The sequence below is a fragment of the Falco peregrinus genome, chromosome 1 (genome assembly GCF_023634155.1).
Source record: "Falco peregrinus isolate bFalPer1 chromosome 1, bFalPer1.pri, whole genome shotgun sequence".
NCBI lineage: Eukaryota > Metazoa > Chordata > Aves > Falconiformes > Falconidae > Falco > Falco peregrinus.
Window position 1 is genome coordinate 47,687,207 of NC_073721.1, and position 26,946 is coordinate 47,714,152.

At 46.6% G+C, this 26,946-nt stretch overlaps 1 protein-coding gene across 2 annotated transcripts in view; it reads left to right on the forward strand.

The window, feature by feature from the left end:
• Positions 1–14,389: 14,389 nt before the first annotated feature.
• Positions 14,390–26,946, forward strand: part of GPSM1 (G protein signaling modulator 1) — an 82,971-nt gene continuing 70,414 nt past the window's right edge. Inside the window, exon 1 of one of the 2 annotated variants that reach the window (XM_055797426.1) lies at positions 14,390–14,546. In XM_055797426.1, the coding sequence (XP_055653401.1) occupies positions 14,488–14,546 (59 nt within the window). In that variant the 5' untranslated portion in view covers positions 14,390–14,487. Of the gene's footprint in view, positions 14,547–15,192; positions 15,253–26,946 lie in introns of those variants that run through there. The other variant, XM_027778077.2, reaches the window with a different exon arrangement.

Here is a 26,946-nt window from a genome sequence, read left to right on the forward strand (position 1 = left end):
GCCCACCAAAGGGAGAGGAGGGAACGCTAATGTGAAACCTCAGCAGTGGGAGGGCAACTTGCAGTGAGTATTTGATAAGATGGGAAGCTGTGACAGTAACCAGGAAAGCCCAGTGCTGGTCCCAGCCTGCTGGGTTGATGGAGGAGCCAAGTGGAGCAGGAATGCATGTGCTGCGACAGGCAGAGCTTTCGGCTGCACGCAGGCGACGCTTCTCAAGTCCCTCAGGTCGGACTGGCATCTCTTTTGGCACCGTTTTTTCTCAGCAAGCTGTTGGAGCTGACGAGAGCCAGGAGAGTGACAGATTGCCAGCATGTTATGCTGCACATCTTGGAGTGTTAGACCACAAATCTGCTGAGAGATGAAGTAAAACCTATTACTGGGCCAAATCCCACTTCTGCAGTGTGTGAAACTCCCAAGTCAGGGAGCCAAGTGTGAGCCGAGGCAGACAGGAGAAAATCCATTTGGATTCGTATCCAGATATTCAATCCATTTGTATTTTAGATCTGTATGAGCAAAACGAGCCAGTCATTATGGTTCTGGCCTGCTGACTCCACAGCTCCGGTCACATGGAACTAAGACAGAATCAGGCCCCATGTTTTCATTCATGTGACATTTATGATGCATCAGCCCTCAAACACTGAATTTCCCCTACAGAGGTACTCAGACTACCACCTACTCATTTTAGCAAATCAGACTACAGGCTATTGCATATCCAGTGGAGGTTTTACAAAAGCCATTTTATGCTTTTTCTGGAAAGGATATTGCAAAGTTCCTTGCAGCTAAAAATCTGCCAAGAGAAATGTGGCTAACCCATTGCATGGGATTATCCCATGGAGAGGATATTGTCCAGGTACGAGTCTCTGCTTTTTTCCAGCCAGCAGTTTCCACTACCATTGTGCACGCACAGTGATGAAATGGGATGAGACATGCCCGGCTCTGCCACACTGTGGCACTCGGAGCTTCAGCGTGGTTTTCTGGTGTTTTTGCAAGGCAAAGGCAAGTGGGCTTGGTAATGGCTTAATGGTGTACAAGACTGTTTGGAGTCTGGAGGTTGGTTTGACACCTCCCAGAGGCTTCAGTTTCCGCTGTTGTGCACTGTCACTGTTTAGGAAATATTTAAACCCATAACCCACAAGGCCTAGCAAAATGCAGGAAGTGCTTATGTATGTGAACCAAAACCAGAAATTCCTCCTAAGTCTCTGTGTTCTGACACAGACGCATATCATGCAGCTATACTTTGGCGCCCACCAGATATAACTCCCAGGATCTTACTAATTAGCAGCTCTGGAAGACACAGAAAGAACTCCTCTTTCTCTGGCTCATTTGCTCTGTCTGCCTAGCTTTGTGAGAGTGTGGAGGCTTTTCTCAGGTTTGGGAGCTATGTCCAGCTAAAAGGAAAGGAAACGTTGCTTGTTTGTTGGGTTTTTTTTTACAGTGCCTGACTAAGCAATTTACATTGTAAACCACTTTTCACAGCATTTCTCAGTTAGCAAACAATCAAAGCACAAATCTAGACTTTGATTGCAAGCTGGATGTGAGATGAATTTTGTAGTAAGTGTGTAGTGGGAAGAGGCAGCTGATAAAAAAAAGCGTACTGCTCTTAGGTCTGATGCCAAGGGCCCAGTCCTGCAGCAGCTGAAATTTGTGACAAAACACAATCTAAAGTTAAAAGGGACAAAGATAAAGACACTTACTAATTTGGGATTTGATTTGAACCTGCAAAAGCTTATGGTTGACCACTACATATTGAAGTGGTTCTTAAGGGTACTTCTTGTCTCTCAAATCAGCAGCATAATAAGACTGAGCTAAATGGGCTGCCCCATTAACAATGCCTTGTCACAGTTTCTGAGATAGGACACAAATTCCTTCCTCCACAGGTAATGTAAAATAGAAATATTCATGTAAAAGCCTCAGAGATACAGAGGGAAGAGCCTGACCCTGGCTGCAGAATCTTTGCTGGTACCATTATTAATCAGGGTGGGGTTTTTTTTCCTTTTTTTTTTTTTTTTTTTTTTTTTTTTTTTATCCTAGCAGCTCCTGCTGTTTCCCTTGTTGTAAGAAATAAGCAGATAATTTTGCCTGGTCTGTGTCATACACACAGTTACTGAGTTGCACTGAGTGCTGTACGAACACAGCTGAGATGCAGGTGGGAGGCTACCATGAGGCTGCCCCAAGCCTGGGGAGGGATTCACTGGAGTAGATACACTTTGCAGTGATTACAGCCAGAAACACAAGGAAATATTAAGCTTGTGTTTTCCTACTGATGTCCTAAAATAACAAGAGTATATGTGTCAGGAAAGAACTAGACCTTCAGAATGTCTGGATGTTTTGCTGCATGCCAAATGATGTCTGGAAACGGGCAAGTGTTCTCTTTACGTGCTAAAATACATAGATATCATCCAGTTATTGGGGAAAGTGTGTTAAGATAGGAAATAGCTATCCATGGCTCATTTGGGGTTTTTTCCTATCAATAGAGGACTATGTGAATGGAATCTGAAGTGAAGAAGTGGAGGGGGTGCTGCCTGCACTGCGCAGCTGAACGTGGGAGAGAGCAGGATTGCCATGGAAACCTGCTATAGTAAACGGGGCTTTCCAGCTGCATGATAAGATTTATAGTGCCAGGCTGGGACTAGGCAATTTAAATCAACAATCTACAGGTAAAATGGCACATTTCCTTGCACATTGTCTCCATGCCCTGTAAAATGAAAAGGGAAGGGTAGGTGGCTGGGGAGAATTACGGGTGTACAAAGTTATGAGGAGTCTTAAAGCCGGACCTAAAACCCGCAGAAGCTGATGCAAAGATTCTTGTGGCTTTTGGGAGGGGCCAGACCAGGCATGCAATGAATGGGCATATGTTCCCTGTGCACCAAAAGAGAGCAGTAGGCACAAGGATGCACCATACCTGTGCCCAGTAAACTCAGAGAGCGGAGAAGCAGAATCTATTCCCTCCTTGCACAGCCCTGCAGGTGGTAGACCCCGCGGCTCAGGAATTATCTTGGTTTGGAGCTGGGGAAGAGTCCACCTGGTAAAGGCCTCCAAAACAGCTCGTTACACCTATAAGTGAGACAAAGTGTGCTATAAGCCACAAACAATGCTTCTGTAACAAGGGATCAGGTGAGTGGGGAATGATCTACTGTTTCAAGATTGTCCCATTTATTGACATTAAAGCACAGTGATATATGGAGTGTTATGAAACAGCAAGAACATTATTTTTGCGGTACTGCCTTCATCACCATACATTACCAAGACTTGAGTAACAGTGACCCATAATCTTCTCCTGGATCAGACACTGCACATCTGTCCAATCCTACTCCCAGCTAAGGGCAACAGTTAAATCCAACTTTCATGGAACCATCACGGGGCCAGCATGGTCATTAGCTCTTACAGAACTGCATGCATTTAAGTACCTTGCCTAATCTCTTGACTCACCGTGTGTCCTGGACTTAGTGTGAGTGATTTAAATATGCAGTTTAGTACACACCTGGGTATATTTGTGACATTAAATATAAGAAGGAAAATTCCTTTTGAGCTGGAGAGTACAGAGTCCTTGGTAGCAAAGACTCAAGGCTCTGTACACTCTGTAAGCATGTTTTTACTGCGCTCCATAGCTTTTTCTTCAAACGTTACTTCATTCTGTTTCAACCTTTCAACAAACCATCAAACAGCTACCAAGAATGGCAAGGTTTTGGTCTCTTCAAGAAGAGTTATATGCTTAAAATCCAAGTAGTCCAACCAGAATCTGGGAACTGGGTCCTCCTGTCCTACCTGTGCTGCTGCCTGTTTCTTTGCCATCGAGTCCTGCCCACGCAGCAGATGCTGCCAGCCAGAGTTCCACTTCCCTTTTGCATGTTTTCCTCTCTGCAATACTTTCCATGGACCTTCAGTGGCTTTCAAAATCCCTCCTGTCACCTTTCAGTTCTTTACATCTGCTCAGCAATTTGCAGGCCCTTAATCTCAGATCTGCATAATTTTCAAATGGCATAGTGAGAAGCTTATCTAATTACCTAGGTAGAAGCTCTTGGGCAGGCTAGTATATTGTGGCGTGTACAGATGCACCGTGACAACTCATCTTTGATGCATAACATCTGTCTTGCATCAGAGCTGATCAGCTCAGTCCCGCTTGGGACACCAGCGTGGGCAGCTACGAGAGGTTATGAGAGCAGAAGAGCTTTATATATCCCATTTACTAAGAACAGTTCCTGGGGCCGTTGACCCTCTGCTCATTAATTCACCTTATTTCTCTTGATTATATTTGTTTTACCACTAAGTGCCAATCCAAAATATTGTCAATGGAGAAGCAGCAGGGTAAGATAACACAACAGACTGATTTCTGCCTTGTTATGCTCTGTCAAGGCAGGTTGCACTCAGATTTGCCAGGGTTTCATTGCTGTTGTCCCCTGGGATGCTAGACAGCACAGTCATTTAACCCGAGATCATTTATGACTGTGACTGGAATTTGTTTGTATGGGCCCTTTTTTTTTTCCCCTATGTCTTTGAATAATAATGTAAGCCAGCAAAAATATTGCCTTATTATTGACAAAATTAATCTATGTGGAGTTAAGTGCAAAGGAAAATAGATACTAGCTGCATACCCATCTCCAATAGAAAATAAATATAGCATATGTTTGAAGGCTAAATTCTCTGCTGATGTAAAATGGTGCAGCCCAGTGCCAGCAAATAGAGCTATCCCAGCTTATGTAAGTAGATAAGCTGACCCTGAGGATCTTCTGTCTGCTTGCAGTAAAGTTGGTGGGTGTGTTACTTCACCGAGAGAAAGAACAGATCCTGGACACCTGGAAATGATGGTTATTTAGGGGCTGAGCCACTGTGAGCAAGAAGTGTCACCACTATGCAAGAATGTGGTAGGAAAAATGTGGACTTGCTTAATTGAGCTGCCTGGTAGAAAGGTATTAAGTTTGTAGAGACCTAGATACATGTGAGTGAAATGTGCTGTCCTGTGCGTAGCCTAGACTGGAAGGATTCCCAGATGCCCTTTTTGGGTTTCTCTGACAACATAATTTAGCAGCTCATGAGTGAAAGTCCAAAGCAGCAGCCAGCAGGTAGACACACCGTTCTGAGGGCAAAGCCACTACCTTCATTCCCTTTACTTTTCCAAAGAAAAGCCAGGGGACAGGATTGTAAATGTAGATTAACATTGTATTTTGCCACTCCCAAAACTTCTGCTCAGAATCAGGATGCTGTTCTTTTCCAAGAGGCCAACACAGCCTTCAGGCTGCAATCAACAGAGGACACAAATATTTGATCTCAATAGACAACTTGAGCAAACGTTAATATTCATTTCATCCCTTAGGCAATACAGCCTGTTAATCACATAGTGCAATCGATACCACAGTACATGTTACACTGAAAACACGACTGTCATGTCAACCATAATGTTGAGATTTGCTAGCCCAGGAAAAATATCAAATATCAGTAGATAAAACTGATCAATAGATAAACAAGAAGAGTGGTTTTATGGATAACAGAACAGATTGACTAATTAGAGTTCTGACATAACATAAACACTCTCACTCAGTGAATGCTGCATCAGACCCAGAACTTGTGTTTCAGCTGCAGCATACTTAAACACCATTCTTCCAGGTATCAGCTAATGCAGGGTGCACTCTGTTCCTAAGAAGTTAGTTGTTCCACTATTTAATTACCTACATTTACATGTCGCATCTTATTTCCAGTCTGAATTTGCCTAGCTGCAAGTTCTGGATGTGACACTCCCTACTAGACTAAAAAGTTTTCTATTCTCAGAAATTTTCTTATCTATAAAGTTAACTGTCACCTAAGATTCACACTTTAACATTTACTTAAGCAAGCTAAATCAGTTGACTTGCTAATTTTGCATCACGCCTGTAACTGATATTTATGGTCTTTGCTTCAGTGTTGCTTTGTGGTCTTATACTTGGCTCGTTAGCTCCCAGGACCCCAGTAGTCTTTTCATAGCCCCTTCATTTCAGCATATGCATTTTCATCTTGTTTGTGATGTTTGGCTGTGCTGGAATGCATACTCCAAATGCATGTCCCACTCTACCAAACAAACCAATCCCATCTCTCCCATTAATTGCTACCATTCATCTAAATTTGATCTTTTAACACAAACTTTACCAGTAATGTCTTTGTACTTATTCTCTAGATCATTGATCAAAACATTAGATAGCACTGTATCAAGAGTAAATCCTTTGGACACTCTAGAAACTCCTCCATCAGATAATTACATTTAGATGCATGTTACCAAATTTTCCATTCATTTAATATAAGCCACATTGATTTTGCTGTATTCTATTTTTAACAGAATGTCATGCAAGATTAAGTCAACTGCTTTGCAAAAGTCTAAGTCTATTATGTCAGCAGAATTACCTTTATGAACTGAATTTATAATCTCCTCTGAAGAAAGGCTGCTTGTTTGATGAGCAGTTTTCTGGAGCAATGGATTGACATTCCATGGCCCTTTTGACTGTGTTCCATATTAGCACAGCATCAATATTGGGCTAACGAGGCTAAAGTTACTTGGGTCATCCAGTTACTTTTCTAAGATATTTCCTTTCACTATTTGTCTCTTTTCAGGCCTTTGAAACTTCCCTTGTGTTCCGTTACTTGCTCAAAATTTAGCATTGATGGTGCAGAGTGTGCTGTGTGTCAGTTATCAGTCCTAAAATGAGAATTATTGCTTTTAGAAAATGCTGCTTAATGTTGCTAAGATATTGCCCTAATATTCATTTAGAAAGATAGAACAGTCTTATCTTCAAGTGGAAGAAATGTAGAAAAAAAAAGTTGTATATCCTGCCATAAACACTTAGCAGAGTTGGGCTGTAAATGGTGGTATTTTTGCATTGGCTTTCATTGCTGATTAAGAAATCGATGGCTTTCAACCCCAGCCTGTGCGGTTAGACTGCAGCCTTGGTTATAACCAGAACGGGCTTCCTGTCACAAAGAGCCGGTGTGGGGACTGCGAGGGGCTGTGCACCCCGGTGCGACTGCAGGAGCCTCCGTGACCTTGTGGTGTGGTTGGTGACATGAGCCACTTCGCCACCTCCTTCTGCCTCTGATTCTCTGAGCTGTTGGCTAGTTAAATAGAAATAAACCCTGTCAGTTACATGGCGAGTGTTTGGAAAGCACTTGCAGAAGCTTGACTAAACAATGCAATTAAAGTGTAAATATTGGCAATCTGTTTTAAAAACAAAGCCAAACACGCTTGCTTGTAATTCATGTCATTACCAGCAGTTACAATTTAAAAAGGAAATAAAGCCCCCTTCAAAGGTGAAAATGCGTATTTTCCCCCTCTGCTTTCAAGTATAACAAAAGACTACTTTTTATTTCAGTTAACGCTAATAAGAGGTTTTCCCAGACTTCCACCAGGAGAAGCTGGGATTTTGTCTGTTGACTATTGGAAACTGGAGTTGGTTAAACAAACCCATTGCCATCACTGTAAATACAAGCTGATCATGACTCGGCGCTCTGGGGTATCTGCCCGAGCAACAAAGCTTTAATAAAGTGCCTCCAAGAAAAGCTCCCTGTTACCGTTACAAGCCTTCCAAGCCCATAAAAAAGACAGCGTATTTGTGATGAACCACAAGAGAGACTCACATCACCCTCTTGGGGTGTTGGTTGACGTCCCAAGAAGATCTCTTGAAACTGGCACCTTGCAGGCTGTTGTGCTCTCCTGCAGGAGCAGTGAGAGCAGTGCCCCCAGGCAGCCAGAAGCGATGGGAATTTACCAAGAGATGAAAAGGCAGCAGCAATCCGTGTGTTGCTCGAGCATGTCCAGCTTGCTGCAAACATCACTGAGCTGCCTGCGGGTACGTGTGAGAGGCAATTAATAACACCAAGGCTGCTCACATCCCCCCCAGCTGGTTATCAAACACCATCCACCCTGGATATTGCAGTCAGCTCCAGCTTTCCTTCCAGCCCGTGGGTCAGCCCAGGTCGCAGGGAATCATGGCTGTGGCAAAGCCTGGCTGAAATGCTGACCACACCAGCAGCCAGTTTTGATTCCAGGAAAGGAGGAGGATGAGTGTGTCTGCAGAGACCCTGAGCATCCTGCCTGGGGCAAGAGCAGCGCTGGGGCCGCAGTGCCAGGCCAAGCTGGGCCAGCCTCCCCTGGGCAAGCCGCATCCAGAGGGAGCAAGGCCAGGGCAGAGGAGGAGGCTGGCAGGAGGAGGAACGCTGTTACAACATGCATGACTTGCTTGTGCTTGAAACTTGCTGAGTTCAAAAGCTTTCCCAGGCACTCCGTACAGTCTTTCTGCTCTGAGGTAAAGAGTAACATTTCAGCTGAAGAGGATGTGCTGGCTTTTTGGATACAAGGCATACATGACATTAGCACAAAGAAGTCAGGACAGTTCCCTCTGGCCCTGCCTAAAAAATCCCCATCTACCAAGCAGGCCAACGCCAGGCCATAGGGTTTCATTTCATCGCACAAACCATGAGGTTGAGAGAAGGGAATTTTAAGGTTCTCTTGCTATTCATTTAATGAAGCATTTTCAGTCAAGCTTGAAAGCTAAAGGAAGCGGATGAGTTCTGCCTTTTCGTTTGCTTCTTCCGAGGCTGAAAAGACTATTAATGAAAAGGAAATTCAGGGACATTAAAGACATAGGATGTATCAATATGCACAAAGCTGGAAAAGCCAAATCCTCAACTGCTGCGTGCACCCGAACATAAAGGAATGTAACTTGTGAAAACTATTAAGGTCTTGATGTGTTTTCATGCTGTAACAGGAGAAGAGAGAGGTGGGCGTGAGGGCCTTACCCTAGGATGGGGAAAGAAAGTTAAGAGCATGCTAGCTGTATTACTACCCTGGGAAGGGGTTTGCACCCAGTTTTACTGCCCGACAGGCATGTTGCTCACCACACTACTGGCTCACCTGGGCAGTGGAGCTCTGGTGTGAACGTGAGCGCCAGATAGGGGTCTCTTCGCTCAGTGGTTGTGGCTGTTGCAGGTGTGCATGCACACAAATTATTCAGAGAAGTTCATTACTTGGAGCTTTTCCTGGGTCTCTGTGCTCCAGGAGGTTTTAAAAGAGACAACCACAGTCAGAAAAGCAACTCTTCACTCTCAGATGATCCTCCTTATTTCAGGAATGAATAATATTCCTGGCTGCGAGTCTCTATTACAGGTTATCTGGAGACTATAATAACCTTCTGTGCTTTTACTTGCAAGAGGAAATAATGGTTCCTCCCTGAGTCCCACCCGCTGAACAGAGGAGTTTTGTTGCCTTAGGACCAGATTCAGCAGAAAGAACGATTGCAAAAGCCCTTGAAAACTGTAATTCCTTTCCAGGCCCTGAAAAAAAAGCTGTGCAGCACAGCAGTTTTATTTAGACCTGTTAAATCTTCCAGATGCATGCAGGGCTCTGTTCCCCAAAGAAATACACTGAACCTTGTTCTTAATATGTTGTTTTAAATAACAGGAGTGGCTAAGCGCTCCTGCTGGAACCCGTCTCTGTACCCTCATGAGTTTCCTGCATGGCTCTTCTCTGTTCTGAGGAGACTGTTGTTGCAACTCATGTAATTATGTTTTATGAAAATCCCAAAGCCAAAGCAAATGTTCCTGGTTTAGACAGGCTGTGTGTGGCCTTGATTTGCACACCAGCCTTTGCACCCTCCAGGGGCATTTCTTTTATTCCCTCTTTCTTTAACAAGGCTAATTCCTTTCTTACCCATCTTCACACTGGTTTCAGGCTTATTCAAACTACTTTGCTCACAGCTCAGTAATACTTTAAAGATCTTCAGACGTTAATTCTTATTCCTTCCCCAGGAGGGATAGGTAGAAGTTATTTTCTTACCTTGACGTTACGAACTGGCATATGCAGGCACCAACTGTGATGTTTCACAAGAAAGCAGTCCTGGCCAAGGCTACAAGGCTATGCTACTGATCATCCCCTCACTTCCAGTCCTGTATTCTTCATCTGGTGCCTGCATCTGTTCGGACACTTGCTCAACAAACTGGGGAAGAAATAGATCTACCTTCTAGTACCCACTGCATATGCATATACAGAGCATTCGTTGGGTCACTTTTCACTTGGATTAGTCCTCTGATTCAGTTCAGTGTGCGGCCACGAGAACACTTGTGCTGGACCAGCGCTTGGGAACCACAGAGACAGGCTAGGAAAAGCAGAGGAAGCTTCACTGGCTTTTACTAAGCAACATTTGAAAGGTTAAATTACCTACCTGGTGGTACAGCCTTGCTCTGTGACCAACAGCAGAGGTGATGTAGGTATAAATCCGTGTTTGAACAAAAAACCTAATTTGTTCATTATGTCAAGGTCTTTTGATATTTATGGATTTTTTACTCTATATTAAAAGTTAAAATATAAACAACAACACAACACATGCATATTAGAGTTTGTCTGGAAAGAAAGAGCACATGCACTAGCCTGATTTATCCTGTCTCCAGAAGTTTTTGTCTCTTCAGTTTTCACCTTTACCATATAACTGCTTTTGATAGTTATTGTTGCTTGTTTACCTCTAGTCACTGTAAACTACTATTGCTGGTTTTAAAGGAATTCTGCTAATTACAAGTTTGCATCTATCCTTCCTCTCTATGCTTCCGGCTACTTGAACTAGCATTTAGAAGCCTGCACACAAAAGGAAGTTGCATCCACTGGGGTACTTGGACATTAAAAAGGCACAAACTTCCTCAAAGATATGTTTATGTCCATCTCAATTCACAGCTGTAAAATCATCTGATATAAGCCAAGACAAAGTTTCCCCAGTTCTGTTGTGTGAATCTTTCTAGGCTGGTTTAAACTAATACTATTCTGCCTCCAGACTAAGATCATTGAGCTGCCTAAAATGTGAAGGTAGGGAAATTATTACCATCCCCACCACACTGTCTACTTTGTCTGACTGATAGCAGATCATTTATAGCCTCTCTGTCCTTCTCCAATCTGACAGTGGCCAACTTGGCTAATAGTTTCATGATCTTTTTGCAAGTCCTGCTGCTGCAAGCCCACTTTCCTATGGATTTGTCTTTTGTCATGGGGCTTTTGGTTGAGTGTGAACTCTAAAACAAGCCCTGTTCTGCTACCTACCTACTCACATCTTCAGGCACATAATAACATTGGAGTTTTCATTGCCCACTTCTCTCAGGTGGGAAGTAATAGGCCTCTTCATCTTAATATTTTCATAGAGACCCTCTGTTTTCAAACCCCTGAGAGTTGGGAGTTAAATGACTGTCAGTGGGGAAGTGGCAGAAATCAGATGCACCTGCCCATAGACAAGGATGAACTGTGCCTTCTGTCACATCAAAAAGAGGACAAGAAAAAAATATTCAGTTCTACATCCACAGAAACAGAGACCATAGCCTGCTTTTCCTTGCAGGCTACCTTTGAGGGAATTTAGAGAACGGCAGACTCTTTCAAGTATGCTGCATAATAGCAAGGGGCTTTCAGAACCTGCTAGTTTGAAAAAAAGAGTGCAAGGTATGGTGTTTCATTACAGCTGTTGCCAGTAAAGGGTTGACAATTACAGGGCCAGTTCTATATTGATTTCAGCTGGGGTTTGTCAGCTTCAGGAATCTGAATTGCAGTGCTCTTTTTGCACATAAACCCCAGCAGAGGCCACCAGCAATCCATTTCATGAGCTGCAGGAAGACTTCTGTGCTAATTAAGAGAAATCTTTGTGTTTTGGAGGGAATGCCTGACTCCTTGGCTTGTCTGGATGATGAAGGTACAGAGGCAGTGGAGGCATGTTCCTATGTCCTAGCAACCCTTAAATAACTGGCAAAATTTGCTGGTTGACTACTGTATCACAGCTCTGTATTGCTGTCTTCCTTTCAGCTTTCTGTGCCTTGTTGTTTTCGTGGTTCTCTCTTCCAAGTGGTGGGAAATGAGACACTAGTTAGAGCTCTTTCATATTGTGTTGTGATAGTTTTGGGTATCAATTTTTAAGAGATGTATTAAAAACTGCACAAGAAGTTTTAAGGATCCCGCAATCCTATTGCCTACTGTTGTGATTCTGCCTGTGTTTGTAAGTGAAGATGTAGAGATGTTCAGTAACTAGGTGGAACAACTAGGATAATAAGTGCCTTAAGACTGCAGAAACAAAGGGCTGTTGGAGGTGCAGAGGTACGTGATGTCTAACTAAAACGAACTCTGCATTGCCTTTGAATTCTAGCCCAGGTGTTTTGTATCCTATCCTCTTTTTCATGATTCATTCTTCCTTTTTGCTGCTCTTTGCAGTGGCCCTTTTCAGGTTTAAAGATTATTACTACTCCACTTCTTCTTGATCTTATCTGCACTGAACAAATCAATTTCTTTTATCTTTTTCTCATCGGTCACACTTACCTGGAGTCTCTAATTGTGCTATGTCCTTCCCAACATGTGACACAATGTGGATGCAATTCACCAAATGAATTAGTGGCATTTCTAAAGAATTGGGTTTTTTTTTTCCTCTCTGTACTCTTGTAATTTGCCTGTTTCACTGTAGCTGAGCGATGGATCTGAGCTGTGGCTTAGGTCCAAGTACTTGCAGGGAGCTTCTTGGCATGAATATGTAGGGTTAACCAAACCCAACCCACAGCAAAGTAATTGAATTATTTCATCTAATGAATTCAAATCTATTGTGACCTGTTTGCCACTATACAAGAAGAAAAAGAAGCAGAGTTTGTCAGATGATAAATTATCCATTGCAAATTCATGAATTTTAAGGCCAAAGGGGACCATTATGCTCATCTTAGTCTGACCTCCTGCGCCACCCAGGCTGCGGAGTCTGACCCAGTGATTCCTGTGTCATTAACATGTGGGTGACCCCTTTGCCCAGAGCTCTGTGGAACACCATATATCTGGCTGGAGCCCAAACTGGAAGCTGGCCTCCACCCTCCTTTCTTTTGCTCCCCTTTCCAGCATTGTTTCTCTAAAGGGCAATTACTCTATCTGCCCACATTCATTAAATGCCAACCTAGTGCTGTGGGCCTGGTGCAGCAAAGCAGCCTCTGTCGCCTGCGGTTGAGCACGGGCTGTAGCCAGCAGCAACAGCAGCTGGTTTTCATCTTTTGCACTAGTATTCTTGGCTTGGGGAGGGGGGGAAGGCATGGACAAACAGCCCCCCTGGAAATACCGAAATCTCTTAGAGGTGAACAGTTCCTTGTTTCCATGTGCTGCGAACAGCTGCTCGTGCCAGGATGCCTGCTGCTGTCAGTGAAACCACAAACCTGGGTGAAAATGAGTTGGTGTGAGGCACAGTATCCCAGCCTGGCCCATGGGTTTGCCTGTGGTCCCGCCAGCGAGGCTTCTGTGGCTGGTTGCAGAGGGGTTCCTTTCTTTTTGGGGTGGTATGGTTCATACCCAGGGCACCATTGCATCTCCCTGCGCGAGGAGGCAGCTCTCAGCACTATAGTTTCAGCATTCTCTGCTGAGGTTTATCTACAGAATTGAGACTACTCCTAAGCTAAGACATGGATACAGGTTTGTTTATGGGCTTTTGTTTTGAATTTAAATGCCCAATCAATTAGCTCTTGGGAAAGAGGCTTTTGTGGTTTGCTAGGGGGATGTTATGGATGATGGTTTTTTTCCTGAGCAGGATCTCTGCTTGCTCAAGAGGGGCTTTTGTGCAGGTTCCCAGGGTAAAACAGCCCAGTAAGGGCATGGCTCTGGGTTCCCTCTGACCCCAGGGTCCTCATGTCTGCAGAGCAAGTTACTAGAACCCACTGAAAGCCACCATTTATACCTGCCCTTCTTTGGAGTGTACTGTGATGATCATGATGTGTAACTTGGTGTTGCTGGGTAAGTGGCACTAACGTACAGAGAGGAAGGGAAACACCCCCGTTCCTGGTGGATTCCTCACTACCAAAGGCAGCAGCCAGACCTTGCTTTGTGGCGAAGTCTGCTTCTGGCATAGCCCACCCCCGACTCATAGAAGGCAGGCACAGCTGTGCCAGGTCCTGCTCCCTGCTGCTCCAGGTGTAGACACCAACTTTCGAGGACAAAAGGGCTTAGGCTAAGGAGAACTGGAGGCTTCTTATCACGGAATGAAGTGGCGAGGTATGGTGGGGGTGAGCCATCGGTAATGCTGTGCCATCCCCCTTTTCCCGGACCGTGCAGGTGTGGTGCCCGCACCTCGCTGGGCGAGCAGGGGGCTGGGGCGGCTCAGCGCGGCTGCCCGGGGGTGAGTGCCGAGGCCCCGCGGTGGGATGTTAAACGGAGGGGGGAGCGGGGACAGGCGTGACCTCCCGAGGCTGCCGCGCCGCTGCCCCGCGCCTTGTGCCGGGGGGCCGGGTGGGCGCAGCCCCGCAGCGGAGGGTCCCGCCCGGCCCCGCTGCCCCCGGAGCCGCGGCCCCGGGGCGGGCGGCGGCGCCGGGCGGAGGAGGAGGAAGGGCCGCTGCCCGCCGCGGGGCTGACATCAGCCGGAGGAGGGGCCTGCCCGCGAGTTTCTTTGCTCGGCGCATCACTTCCCGCCGCTGCCATACTCCGCTGCCCGGTGCCGGGCTGCAGCCGCGCCTGCCTCCGCCGCGGCGGGCGGCTCGGCGGGGCCGGCGCCCATGGCGTGCCCGCCCGGTGCCGACAGCCCGGGCTCCGCCGCCCGCCGGCTCTACTCGAGGTGAGCGGGGCCGGGCGCTCGGCCGCGGGGGACCCGGAGCCGCCCGCTGGCCCCGGAGCTGCGCTCGCCGCCGTGGGCAGCGCGCCCTGCAGCGCCCGGGCCCCTCGGCGGGGGGAGCGGGGCGGGGGGCGGCGGCGGCTTCCCGGAGCGGGAGCGCGTCCGCGGGGGGCGAGGAGCTGTTGCGCGCCCGGGGACCCGGCGGGAGCGGAGTGCGAGGAGATGGAGGGCAGGGAGGTGAGGGTCGCTACGTGGGGCAGCTCCGGCTTCCTCTGCGGGCGCCGAGGTTGCCGCGGGGCAAGCTGTGGCTTTCCTTGGCGCTAGCCCGGGGCGAGCGGCTGCCCCCGCCGAGGAGGCTGATGCCGGAGCGTGGTCTGCGCTGGGCATTTCCATGGGAGGCTCCTGATCGCACTGCAGAGACTTTTAAGTCTCAGCTTGAAAACTGGGGGCTACAGAAATTCACACAAGGCTGGCAAAAAATAGCTTCAGGCTGTCTGTCGTTCGTTAAAATAGCCCATCTTGCCCATTCTTTCCACTTAGACCAAAAATAAAAAAGTCTAAACGAGAGTCAATGCGAGGCCTTACAGCATTGCTTAGAGCGTCGGTGTTTATGCTGTTTACCCTCACGGTGGTTTTATTTCTCCTCTAGCAGTCAGAAGCGGAGATAATGCAGTATCTGGACTGGAGGGTGAAACAAAAAAACCCCGAAGTACGTGCAATATAGTAGCTTTTCATCAATTCTCTTTGCATGCTTTGTAATAATTAGCATGGCAGTGAGTGGGTTGTCTGGTTTTATGTGTATTGGTTCATTAGGACAGCAGGTGTTTCTTGTTATGGTTGAGAAAATGAAAAGAGAATCCAGAGTTACAACCATTGGTCTGCCTACCTGGTGGAGCTGCAGAAAAACACTGGCTTTTCATCAGACTGGATTTTTTTTTTCTTTCTTTTTCTTTTGTTTTTCTTGAAAACTTTTTGGGGAATAGGCTTTGGCCCTTTTTGGGAAGGAAATCCTGGTGGTTGGCTGCGTACCACTAACATGTGCCTGTTCAGCGTGGTCCACACTGCTACCACCTGTTAGCGATGAGAGAAGAGAAATGGGAAGCACCTCTCCTGTGGCTTGGTCAGGGTGGCTCTGGCAGGGTGTGTGGTGTTAAAACTGTCTTCAGGCTTGCACTGCAGGCCTTCAAAGTACATGTTGCTGCAACCTCTCTGTCTACTGCACTGCTAATGGAGCTGTAACTTAAGAGGTTTTTCCTTAACTTCACTGTATCATAGTGTAGAAGCTTCTAGCTTGAAGTAAATGACTCTGAAGTCCAGCTGGTAGGCATACCTGCGGTGATGGGTAGAACCTTGGGGGACTGTTCAGGTGGTAAAGCCAGAATGACTGATGTCAAAGTTTTAGTGATGATTTTTTTTTTTTTTTTTTTGCCTGGGAGCAGTAATTCAGGTGTAAGAACTGCAGAAGGTGCCTGTGCAGACAGGCACTCCTGCTTATCTGGGGGATGGTGGAAGGTGTATTCCTTCTAGGAAGAGGGATGGGGTGGAAGGAAGCATGCCACAAAGAGATGAAAGCATTCATTTTACTACGTCCCTTGGTATTTCCCTAAATTCAGCCCCTCCTAAACAAAGGCATCTGTTTTGTTGTGCTCACAGCAGACAATCTGTATGCTGACTCAGCCAAACTCTTCTATTTACAGCGACCAAAGTTGGGAGCATCTCTGCTATAGCAGTAATACTCCATATGCAATTTTGCAGAAGAGGTCCTGTGTAGCACTTTGTCTGTTCTAGCTAACTTTTCTGATGCCATTTAATTAATTCCTGTTGCTACTGTGGAACTGATAGTCTTGAGGAAGACTTGGTGGAAGTACAGGGCTTTGGAAGAAGTTGAGCAGGGCTGGCGTGTCTGTGGTGGCCAGCTCCTGGTATTGGATGTAGAATCTTTGGTGGGGCTTGTTGGAAATGTTGAACTCTGTGATCATGCTTCACAAACTTGAGCTGAGCAAGTATTATGAGCCTGAGTTAATGCTTTATTTTCCATGGGGTTTTGATCTGGTACTAATTTAAGTGTATCCAGTTCAGCAGCATGTAACCTCTGAGGACTTCTGTCGGACAGAATCTGGGCTGCAGGAGCAGTGAAATACCTGCTTGCAGCAGGTTCTCTGCTCTTTGCTGCTGCCGCAGATAGTCTCACTACCTGACCTTGTGCTGTCTACCTGACCTTGAATGCATAGGAAGCACCAAACCCATCAAATGATGCCCCTGGACCATGGCTCCTGAGAGTGTCAAGGTCATGTTAGGGACCAGTGTCCAGAGACCTGCACTGGATTTGACCCATTGTTTTTAAAAGGTCACTCTGGAGATTTTAGAGTCTGGGAATGAGGCATGGGCATGTTCTAGGGAAACCACTGCTGTCCTGCAGTGACATCACTGAGACATTATTGATCCCACACAGAAAGAACATTAAATAATGCTGCAATTGGAGCAGAAATGTATAAAACTGGAATGAAAACTCAGATAAGTGTGCTTTGTTCCTTCCTTCTGGGTGTCCCTTTCCCTTCCCCTTGTTCTGTATTCTCTTGCAGTGCTATGTATTTTCAATAGAGCTGTTGGCTTTTGTAATGTTTACTAGCTTTCCTTGATTGTGTCATAAACAGTCTCCATCTCGCTCATTAACATCAGTACAGGGGGTACCTGACCTGAATGCGCGTTGGGCAATTAGAGTGCTCTGTGAGCACCACGGATCTTTCTAGAGATAGCAACTTTCTCCTGTTCTGGTGGGAAAACTGAGATGGAAGAATCATTGGCCTTCTGACATGGAAGGCAGTAAGAGAGGCTATAACTCGGGGTGGTGGTGAAGGCAGGATAAACTGGTGTTTGCAAAGCTCATTGGGAAGGAAGTCCACTGTTGGGGTGGGCCTCCCTCTGGAATGGTTCCTGTTCATTTTGCGCATATCCAAGGGATCACGATGGTATGAAATATTACAATAGTTTTCCTGCTGCTAGTACTTGTAAACTTTCAAAAATTTGTAAATCTGGACTTCATATAACACTAAAAGCACTGTTGCCATTTGTTCATTCAAAAGGAAAAGAAAAAAGTTATATATTGCTTGCTTTTAAGATACATTTATTCTCTTTCTGGTATTCATTAGCATCTGCCTCAGAGGTGAGAACTGGTACCACCAGCCATGCCAGTTTTGGTGTTCATTTGGAATTTCACTGAATAATCAAGTGAGTAAGCCTTCTGGTGATAGTCCTGGCTCTGTGTTAACCTGGGCTGGATCTGAGCAGCAGTGTGGTGACAAAGAGCGCTCTGCCTCGTTGCAAATCCTCTGAGCCTGAAGGTTGGAGAGCTGTTGGCTCACAGGAGGTTGGCAGAGGAAGATGGTGATGGGCTTGCTCTGTGGTACTGGGAAGGGGCTCAGGTGAAGGATTCCCTTTGCACTTGCTAAAGATACCGCTGAACTACTGCGGTAGCAGCTATTGCAGACCCTGGCAATAGCTGAGGCGGTGGCGGAGTTCAGGAGAGAGAATACACCTCACCTGAGCAGCCAGGTGAATGCTTGGCTGCTGGGGAGCCTGGCCACTGCTGCCACACTCGAAGTAGCTCAGAGGCCACTCTGCAGTTGGTCTGGCTGTGCAGGTATCCGAGCCAGCAGCGCTTCGCCTGGCACTGAGCAGCCGGGCTGAGTGGGTGGCACTGTGAGTGAGGCACTCGCAGGTCTGGCTGGGGCACTGATGCCTGGGGTAGCTCGTGGCAGGTAGGATGGATGAGAAGTAACTACTTGTAAGTCTTTGCACTTGGAGTTGGTGCAGTTGACATCTGTTGTGTAACCAGGACCTATGCAGAAAATACAATGTTGACATGATTTTAAACTGTTTGAGCTTGCAGGATACTTTTACATGCTGTCTGTGTTTGACTTCCTGGCAGACTTCCCCTGTCTCCCTATTCTGATGTTCCAAATTGTCACAGCCGTCCTCTTGTCTCCAGGTAAGGATTTTCCTGCTGGAAATGAGTGTTGTGCATGCTGTGACTGAAAGTAGTCTGTCCTGGGTGGGCAGGTTTGCGAAGGGGGGGCTAGTTTGGCATCACAGTGAAAATGTGGTGTTCTCCACTGCCAGAAAGCTGGGAATGTGGAAATGACCCTTTTTTTCTATTTCTTTACTCCATAGATCTAACTTGAAATCGCTTATTACATTTGAGAATGCTGTCTTAGAAGTTTCTAAAAGATTACAATTTTTCTTTTGTAGGCCTGTGCAGTCAGTCTCCATTAGTCAGAAGGATGGGAAAAACGGGACAAGCATTTCTAAATAGCTGTGCTGCATAATAGGCGGCCTGAGCAAAAATTATATGATAGCTTAGCGTGCAGTGTTGGTTTTGTTGACATCTGTTTTGGGACATGTTGAACAACTCACTCGTAGTTTCAGCATTTGCGAGTAATGTGGTCATCCCAATGCGGAGCCAAGCGGAACATTTAGTCTCCACCACAGCAGGGAGAGGGACCCTTGCTGGCCAGACCTGGACTGGGAATCAGTGTCTGGCTTTGTTGCCAGTTTCCCCAGGACCCTGGGCATCACTTTTGATTCTTCTGTGTTTCTCCTTGTGGGATGTGGGGAGAGAAGCTCTCTTTCCCTTCTCCCTTTGGTCTGATGTTAATTGGGTTGGGGATGTGCCTTGTACCTGTGCAGTGCCTAGCACAGCATGATCTTCATCTTACTTCTGACCTCTAGGTGCTGCTGCAATACAAACAATTGTTGTCTTCAGGGCATTAATTTGACTTGTATGAGCACGTGTGAATCAAGTTGAGATGATACACAGCTCTTCCTGTGTACTGACTTGCACTTCACTCACTCAAGTCATGCCAGGCCTCCTGCTTGTTGTGCCTTATGCTCCTGGGTTGAGAGCTGTCCATCTGGATTCATTATCCCAAAATACTTCGCATTGTAGAAGGCATTTGTGCCAAGCAGACTAGAAAGAGAACTTTGTGCGTTGGCCACATGCTTGTGGGTTATGCCGTGTTTGCTACTGTGTCAGCTGAAGTCAAAGAAGCTTATGTGACTCGTGTGTATGGCCCAAGGGCACCCCTTGAAGCTAGCTCCCTGCAAAAGGTACGGTTAATGCTCTGTTTGGTCACCCCGGGGCCTAGCTGAGCAGAGGAGTGAGTCTGGAAGTGAGGCAGCCTTTAGCCCTTCCTGGTTGGGATGTTGTCCGTGAAGCATGAGCGAGCCGCGCTATCTGGTGCTCCATCACTAGCTACTGAGGTGCCTTCTCCTAGCTGTTCCATTAGTCATTAAATGCATCTCTCCTGGGAAAGTATCTGAAAGAGCTCGTGGCTAACAAGGGAGAAAGGACACTGTCTGGAAAGGGTTCCTATAATCAGGAGATTGGGGGGTGGGGGTGGTGGTGTGTGGCTGCTGGGGCAGTCTGAAGGGCAGAGAATGTCCTTGGGGTCTGTGGTTGGTAACAAGGACCTCTTGCCACTGGGTTGTGGTTGGATCATGGTGACCAGGTGTTGCAGGTTAGTTGCCTCCATGGGTAATGGGTCCCGTTCTGGATCCAGATCTTATTGGAGCTTTGGCTGGTGTCTGCAGCATGACTTCTATATGCCACGTGAAAATCTTGTGTGTAATTAACTTCTGTTTTCCTGGTGGATCTGCTGCCTTTTATTTTCAAAGTCAGGGGAGCAGTGCCTATTACACCAAAGGATGAAAACTCCTTATTAAGGCTGAGAAATTGATTTGTCACAGAAGAGTGATTTTAAAATTCCTTTGTGGTCATTTCTCTCTTCAGTCAAATGCAGCGGAACTGTGACTGCTCTGGTGACGATAGCAGAGACTTGAGAGGTGATGGGAGACTAGAAATACCTGGGCAAAGGAGACGGGAGCAGGCTGCATAGCTCAGTTGGCATTCCCCTCCTCCCGCTCAGTAGTGAGTGTTTCCCAGACATTGGATTTATTCCTGATCCATTACGTAAACAACAGGGGAAAGCCTTACCTTGGTGTGCGCCTTGAGGATGAGCAAAATCACAGCCAGCAGCAGGAAGGCTTAGAATTAGATATGTTGGTAAAAGGCTGGAACATCTGTTTCTTTCCCCACTACTCGAGGTCTGCAGATTTGTAGCAAAATATCTGCAGTATGCTGTGCAGTTAGGAAGGGATTTTTTTAATGGACTATGGCTAATAGAATTATGTTTTTTAAATGAAGTTCATCAGGATGGAAGATCCTGTCTGGATTCAAACCAATAGAGTGTGTGTGTATGTTCCCATTAGAGCAAGAAGAGGTCTCCAGCCCTGAAGGATGGACTGCCCTGAGGGGTGACATCCCCCTCCTCCTTCCCTGAGCCAAGCTGGCTGCTGTGCTTGGGACATTGCTGGTGCTTTCAGCTGGAGGTGCACTTGAAGCTTGAGCAAGGACAGAGGAAAGCCAGTGGGGAGGTGGCGGTCCTGGGGCAGGGCAGACCTTCCCTTGCAGCTCTGCAGGACCACCCTGCTGCCACCTACCCAGCCCTCCTCATTCTGTCCTGAGGTGGATCTGGGGTGACCCTGGCTTGTGTCCTGGGTCCCCTGCTCAGCTGGTGACTTCCTGGCTTGTCCTATGTTTCCTGCAGCCATGCTGCTTTCACATGTCCCCAGGGCACAACTTTGTTACTGCACCATAATCACATGCAGTTTGCGCTTTCCCTACAGCAAATACTGGTATGTCTTAAGCTTCATCTCCCCATACTCTGGTGTTCCAGTCCTGCTTTCTACTCTGTGCTGTCTTGCCGCCTCTCTAACAGATCAGGCTTTCTGTCAGCAGAGAATATAAACTATATTTTTTTGTGCTGCTGTGGTTGCTTTTTTGCTGTCTTGTATTTTTGCATTTTAGGTGATGTCCAGAGTTGCATTCAGCCTTGCTTGAAGAACAGGCTTGAACTGTCAGGTCTTATGCTGCAAGAAGCCACGAGCAGCAAGTTTCTTCATGTGGAGGGATGCATCTTATTTAACCCTTGATACCTCTCTGCTTTAAGAGCAATTTTATCTCCAAATTGCTGCTCAAGTATACCTAGTTTCCTCCGCTTCCAGTCCTGCCCTGTGTATCACTTTGATCAGCCAGCCCAGCTTTCAGAATTCAAAACCATTCCCCTGTTATAAAAAAAGATGCCAACCAAAGCCATGAAACAAAAATTCCTTCTGCCTTTGGGCAGGCAGACTACATAGCCTGACCACAAAGTGGGGCTGTTGAATTCTGGGCCTGGGCTATTTATATTGTCAGTGGGAAAGCTTTCCATTGACTGAGCTGCTCCCTTCCGAAAGATACTTTCAATTAAATGTTATTTGACAGATCTGACTTCCTAACTGGCTTAATTTAACTGGTACAAATGGAATTTTTTATTTTTTCCCCCCATTGAAAGCTGAAGAAAATAGAAATAATCTTGATGGAAGGCTACTTGCATTCAGAGTCACATCTATCTGTTGTTAAATGTAGTAAGCCAATAGAGTGTAAAACCGTGAAACAAAATCCACAACCAGAAAGGTAATGGTCCTGCCAGTGCTTGGTGAGGAGAAGGGGAAAGGGGACGCCAGCTGCCCCTGGCTCGGAGCACAGCAGCACTCTAAACAATGCCCAGTGACGTTATGCAACTACCTAGGGAAGGAAGTGAAAATTTATCATTATAGTGCAGTTTCAAGGGCAATATTAAATGAGTAATTTGCGGCACAACCCCCTGTACTTAACTAACTTCTGGGATAAAATGACAGGGCTGGTAAGGGCGATAGCAGTGGCCTCCACCAGGAGTGGAGAAAATGCAGGCTCTTTTTTAGAACTTAATCTGAGGCACTGGTGATCCTTCAAAGTGGGCAGCCAAACCAGCGTAATGGCGTGATGCTGCAAGTGTATGACTGGTCCCTGTCCCAGTGAAGCCTGGGAAAGGGGGAGCAGGCATGTGCTGAAGCATCTCATTGATATCTGATTGTTCTTCCTTATTTCAGGGGAAGTAATAAAAAGACCCTTTTGCAAGGCCTTAGACATTGGAGCAACCATGCAAACTCTGAATGAATTACTTGGAAGGCAGTGCTACACTCTGATCGCTACCTTTGGGCTAGAAATAAATACCTTAAAAATCTTTTGCTATTGCCAGTTTTCTTTCAGCAAGAAGATTTTGCCCAAGGATGTCCAGATTGGATGGAGCTTTGAGCAGCCTGGCATAGTGAAAGGTGTCCCTGCCCATGGCAGAGGGGTTGGACCTAGATGGTCTTGAAAGTCCCTTCCAACCCAAACCATTCTATGATGACAGGCACCAGAACAACATGCCTTTCCTTTCTGACTCTTTGAGGTTAGAAATGATGTAGCTGAAGAAGCTTCATCTTCTGCTGTAAGTCAGTAGCTCTGTGCAGCTGTTAAACCTGAAGGAAGAATATTGGATTGTCTAGTGTCCCCTCATGCTTGTGTGTTACACTTTGCATTTACACCCTTTGGAGCAGTCAGAGGGGCTTTTCTCTGTGAGTTTGGTGCTAATGCATCTTTTCTTCAGATGCTGCAGGAGAAAGATTAAGAAAATGGATTTAAAATGGGGAAAAGACCTATGTTGTTAGTATAACATAACTTAGTGTAGAAGCCATTTCATGTTGAGCCCTGGCTCCACCTGAGAGCAGATGTTTTGTCTTGGAAGCAGCTTTTAAAAAATGTATGAATAAAACTTAGTGCTGTCAGTTGATATATGCAGTTTGCTCTCTGAGCTGCAGAAAATGATGGCTGTTATGCTCCTGGGAAGCAGCTTTGAACATGCACTGCATGATCGGGCTCCTTTCCTGCCCTGGGGACCCAGCTCCATTTCCCTCCCACGCTCTGGCTGCCGGGGAGCAGACTGACATGGCTTGTGCGAAAGCAAAGCGCTGCCCCTCTAAGCCCCTTTCTGGATGCTCTGTAGAGCTTGCTGTGGGCCGGGGTCTGGCTGCTGATCCATCGTAAGACCTGGGGCAAGTTACTCGATTTGCAGCCTTGCTCGTGCTTGCCTGCCCCATCAAGCCAGTGGAGGAATGACTTTTGCTGTGGGATTGCAGCAGGCTTAGTGTGGGGAGACCAGCTTTGCCGTGGGGCTTGCAAGTGTTGTGGCAACACACGTAATTTATAGTTGTGTTGAGTTCCTGAGGGGATGGCCCAGCCCACTGCTGGGACAGGCAAATGGGGGGGGTGTGTGGTGGAGTTTCTCCGTGCCTTGATTTTAAAAAGCCGCACAGCTGTGCGGATTTGCAGGTAGAGTGGCGGGGTTTGCTGTACCAAATGGCTTTGCCAGGTTGTGCGTTTCCATGACTTTCTTGATGCTCCTGTGATTTTGCAGACCGCTGAGCTATATGTGCTCTTTAGTGGCTATCACGGCAGGTGCCTTTTCTGTGTGCCCTGTGCGGGGGCTTGGCTGGCGGTGCCTCCATGGGCACTTTGGTGTAAATTGCTACAATTTCACACACTCTGGCTTGGAGCCGGTTGAGTGCAAATTAGCTGTGGAGCAAGCTTCTCCAGTGATCCACGCTGCAGACTTGAGGTTGTTTTTGTGTGCTCAATCTGTGGAGTATCCATTCATGCCTGAGGAGAGCTAGAAAGGGCTGATTTAATATTAATCTCTCTGGAGCTATTTGTTAATTACTGTTATTCATGGTTTGTATTATGGTACTGCCTAGTGTCCCGTGCTGCTGCGCTAGACTGAGTGGATCCTGGAAAGGTTATATCCGTTCCAGGGTTTTCAAGTGCTTGGTAAACATCAGTATTTTATTGCAGCCTTTCTGGGAAATATTGTTCCTGTTTTCAAGGGTGAAAAATTGTATAGTCTTCAGGATGAAAGAGGATAATGGTGGCAAAGCTGGGAGCTGAATGTCCTGACTCCCACTCCTTCCTTTCAGAACTTCCTTACCCATGTCACAGTGAGGTTAATTGTGAATTGAAGAGGAGACCTTGGCTTCGTCTTTTACTGAACCAACACAGCAGCGCTGCACGATACTACAATGGCTCTGCTGTTCTGCTTAATATGGGAGGGAGCAAAAGGTTGTTTAGAAGGAAGTTAGCAGCTGGTGAATTAGATATTAGGCTCTGCCTGTTCACAAAGTGTTCCTTGCAAATGTGGTAGGAACACTGCAAACCACAGGCCCCAGGGGGGAGGAAGAGGGCAGCCTGGGTGGCCGTGGGGTCTGGGTACCATGAAGAACCCAACACCAGGTACTGGCTTGAAGAAAGAACAGCCTTGAGTTGTTGGAGTGCTCAGGCACTTGTGACTCTATGTAGTTATCTGTCTCCTAGGCTTTGGGAAGAGAGCAGTTAATGTAAAAAGGAAGAGAAGGATGAGGAGAAAAATTGTTCCTTAGCAGAAAATTGCCTGTAAGTTAAATCACTTAAGAACTGAGTAGAGTTCCTGGATGGCCTGCCTTGAGAGGTGGTTGTCTTTGGGGTGTGGTGAAAGATGGAGAGAGAAAAACACGTCTCTATTGTTAACAGTTAGGCAGGAAGCTTTATGGGATGTTCAGTGGCTGCTGGTGCTTTGAGGAGGGTCCTGTTGTTGCTGTGCTCCAGCTATGCTCTTGTGAAGTTATCATACCACAGCTGAATCTGCATCAGAAATCAACCCCTTTTTTAGCAACTGTCTGTGGAGATTTGTATTGAGAAAATGGCACTATGGATTGTATCTTGCTGCAAAACACAGAGGCCATCAGATCTGACTTGTTTACTGGCCAAGCTTTCTGCAGCATGAAAGCAGATGTATAAACCACCAGTGACTAAACAAATGAAAATACCTAGTATCATGAGCAATGTGTGTTTCTCTTTCCTTTCTGACAAATAAGCCCTTCTGATTTAAGTGAGGAGTAGCTTGCTTGGGAAACCCATTGGCCAGCATCTCATGGTGAGCGAACAGGGACTTGCATACATAAATGCAGATGAATGTCCTGGAATTGTGAGACTCCACATGTGCCTCAAGGCATTTCCTGGCCTCTGAGTTCAGCCGAGTGTCTGAGCTCCTACATGGGTCTAAATAATATAAAAACATATGAGTTCACCACAATGTTCCCAGAATTCTAAAGCTGCAGCCCTTGGCCAGCACTTGTATCAATTGCTTCCATCAGGGCTATAATCCAAGAACCTGCAAGCATGAACTAGTTGATTGACTGAAGTCTGTGGTTTGGCGCTTTCCTGGGTGAAGCGACTGGAGAAGGGGAGGCTGTCATGGTATTTGCATTCATCCCTTTCATGTGTACTGCTGGCAGTGGAAACAGTAAAAGTGTGCAAGCAAATACCACAGGCTCTGTGAGGACATTGTATTTGACAGGGAGCTTTGACAACCTGTTCAGGTGTCTAAGGAGTTAATAATGAAATGGCTGAAAAAGCTCACTTTTTCCTCTGCTGTTCTGGAAGAAAATGAAAACTCACTCTGCAATGTCTACATTTCTTTCAATAAAGCTATTCTTTGGCATCAGTGTTTTTGGCAGAAAGTTGTCATCAGTCATGCCACTGAGTGCCCATTTTGCAGAAAGTTGTGTTGAGAGATCAGCAGCAGAAAAAGAAAGCCTGTGAAAGCTGCATGGGTGTCTGAGACGCTGGCCTCTGACAGAGGTGTCCTGCTGTGCCATATGTCTGCAGGAAGGAGTGCCAGGGCCACATGCTGTGACTGTCCTGCCCTGTGGCTGCTCAGCACATCAGCTCACCAGCGAGTGGCTGGACCAGTCCTTGCCACAGCATCCAGGATTCTCCCTGTCCCTATTTTAAAGCCAAATAGGCAGTGACACAAGGGTGAGGAGTGAGCAGGGAAAACTGTTGTGTGCCTGCCCTGCCCTGGGTTCTCCCTGATGAATGAAATGACATTCTGTTGTGGTGGGAATCTCTCTGTGAAGGATCTGGTGTGAGGGTCTGAGCAGTGTGACTTCAGGGAGTCCTTTTGGCTTTGCTGAGGCAGGCTCAGACGTCCGCTGGGCTCGGTGAAGCTCCAAGCCCATGTGCAGAGGTTAGAGCTCACCTGCCCAGGGCCAGGGTGGCTGTGCTAACAGCAGCCTTAGGAAGGGAAGGAAGGAGATGCTTTGCAGACCTGGCTCCAAATGAGAACTGAGTCATTTGTCAAGGCTGACAGCTCGTGCTCAGAGCTGGCTGCCTGAGGCTAACATGGCACACAGACAGGCGACGTAAAAAATATATCTATATGCACACACAGAGGAGAGAAAAGTAACAGCTCAAAACACGTGACTGGAATTAAAATTAAAAGAATTCCCAATTAAAACCATGGTGTTGGAGGATGTAACTGCTCCTGAAAGGCTTATAGAGGCTGTTTGTACAGCACAAGTGCAGCCTCTCCATAATGCCCTGGATTAAAACAGGCAGGCTTCTCCAGCACACAAAATCTGTGTAGAAGCAGTGTCATTCCTGCATGTCAGCAGCTTCCCCAGCCCACCG